Source organism: Bidens hawaiensis, unplaced genomic scaffold, assembly GCF_021521415.1.
Source record: "Bidens hawaiensis isolate Kalapana, Puna unplaced genomic scaffold, B.hawaiensis_p1.1 tig00016197_1, whole genome shotgun sequence".
NCBI lineage: Eukaryota > Viridiplantae > Streptophyta > Magnoliopsida > Asterales > Asteraceae > Bidens > Bidens hawaiensis.
Genome location: NW_027492475.1, coordinates 147,632 through 149,860, shown reverse-complemented (window position 1 = coordinate 149,860; position 2,229 = coordinate 147,632). Strand labels below are relative to the sequence as shown.

The 2,229-nt window shown below is 35.7% G+C and overlaps 1 protein-coding gene across 1 annotated transcript; it reads right to left on the bottom strand.

Moving 5' to 3' along the window:
- Positions 1–249: 249 nt before the first annotated feature.
- Positions 250–1,716, bottom strand: LOC143550891 (glutathione S-transferase T1-like). The gene is made up of 6 exons (XM_077041451.1): positions 1,574–1,716; positions 1,205–1,278; positions 1,068–1,128; positions 829–962; positions 531–733; positions 250–453 (listed from the first exon to the last, which is right to left on the bottom strand). The coding sequence occupies exons 1-6, from the start codon at positions 1,636–1,638 to the stop codon at positions 277–279; spliced, it is 714 nt and encodes a 237-aa protein (XP_076897566.1). The 5' UTR covers positions 1,639–1,716; the 3' UTR covers positions 250–276.
- Between the last annotated feature and the right edge of the window lie 513 nt (positions 1,717–2,229).

Here is a 2,229-nt window from a genome sequence, read left to right as displayed (position 1 = left end):
ATAACGTCAAAATTAGTGCAATTACTTTTGCCCACCCGAGGGTTCACACATATATACATTATATGCGCGCACCGCAAGCAGGGCGTTAAATCAAGTACTGCAAATCAAACTCACGAAGCATTAAATAAAAAACACCAAGCAATTTTTCAAATATCCTCAATAACTAATTAATGACAAATCAAAATCAACCTTCACACAACTGTTTGACACAACCGAAAACGCAAAACATTATTCAATAGCATTTCAATCATCAAGATGGAGCTCATTGTCACACCTTCACTCGTGTTTCTCAGATTTCTTTGCCAACAACTCTCGCATATCATCCCGTGCTTTAAACAGAACCCCGTGATATTCTTCAAAATAAGGTGCAGTTGCATTCTTTGTATCTTCAACCCACTTAAGAACTTTCTTGTAAGGACTTAATATCCGATCATGATGCTCCGCGGGCAGAAGCTGCAAACTCATGTAATTTAATGTCTTGATGCAAAAAGATTGAAAATAAATAAGATTAAACATTTCTATGTCATTACCTGAAGTTCCATGACTTCCGACACTAAGTTGAGATCAGCAATGGACGGTTGAGATCTTCCAACCAAAAACGGTCCATCTTTTAGCCAGTAAGTTTCTAACACAGTCAACGCTTTCTCAAGCGTCTTCTCTGCTTCTTCAGCTGCTTGAGCGTTATAAGGCAGGCCGTTTAGCGGAAAGAAGACATTGTTTACAATAACTCCAACTGAAATCCCAAGGGTAAAATAATCGTTTCATGAAGCCATTCAGTAAGCATAACTTATAATAACTGTTAAACTTAAGAGTTAAGACATATATTACCTGAACCGCGACGTAAGTTGGCATGATGCCAGTCCAAAACAGAGTGGACCTTAGCTCTTTCAATAAGGTCACTTGGATACCAATGACTAGCCACTCCCGGGTACTTAGATGATAAGTAGATAAGAATCGCGTGACTGCAAAAGCACACAAAGTTGTAAAAAACTTTTTACAATACCCGAAATTAACATAATCCCTAAACCTTAAACCCTGAACATTTTTAAATGAGAAGAATGAAAAACCTCTCAAAGAGTGTGAAATCTCCGTCAACGATTGTTGGAACTTGACACATGGGATTTATTGCTGCATAAAACAAGATACATGAACATGTAGGATTCTGGACAAAATCAATAATAAAGATGGTAGTTAAGTAACAAACCTTTGTATTCAGGGGTATGTTGTTGGCCTTTAAGGATTTCTATAGTTATTTCCTCAAAATCTATCCCATTCATCCTTTTTATAATATTAAAAAAACACATTAGTTAACAAGAAAATTAAGAAATTTCTGATTTTCTATAACAAGAAATCACAACCAATTTAATGACACTAAACCCATGAATCAATTAATTGATTTTAATAGTTGAACTTGGTCAATAATCAAGTAGCAAATTCTTAATCTTATCATCCAATACTTATACCGGCCGGATGATCAATAACAAATAAATCAATTCATACAAGTCCGTTGACTTTTTTTTTACTATGTTATACATCAAAAACTATATAAAGAGAGAGGATGTTAATAAATTACTTGCAGAAGATGAGAATTGCACGAGATGGTTGCGACATTCGATCACAGTATACTTTCAGCTCCATTTTTCTGTCACAAATCTTAAGAGTTATGAGTTTGGAGATGAAGGTATGTTTGTTTGTGTGTCTATATATATAATATGAAGGTATATATAATATGAAGGTATATGATCACATGGGTTTTTTTTTAATACAATAAACGCATTAATTTACGATATCTTTTTAATATGGCGCTTATTTATCCACGTATCAAATCTTCTAGTAATATGACCCTTTTCAACGAATCGGCTACTTTTGTGTGTGTGAATTCTAATTGGTGAACATATCTTTTATTATATGTACCTTTCTTGTTACCTGGTCAACCACTGTTTTGTTTGTGCATCGAGAGTTTTCTAGAAATGTGGTCTAAAGCGAATCTATTTACGTGTATAGGTCTTGTATTTGAGAAATGATATGTTCTACTTGTTCATTACGAATCAGGACGGCTGTGGCACTGTAGAGGTAGGGTACCAAAAAGACCTAAATATCCTTAACTACCACCCGCGGGCTACAGAGAATTCTCTTATAAACCACCCGCGGGGCACATGGACCACCCGCATATCACGAATGAGGAGGAACGTCCTCACAACATGCTCGGAAACATCCTGGCATCCTCAA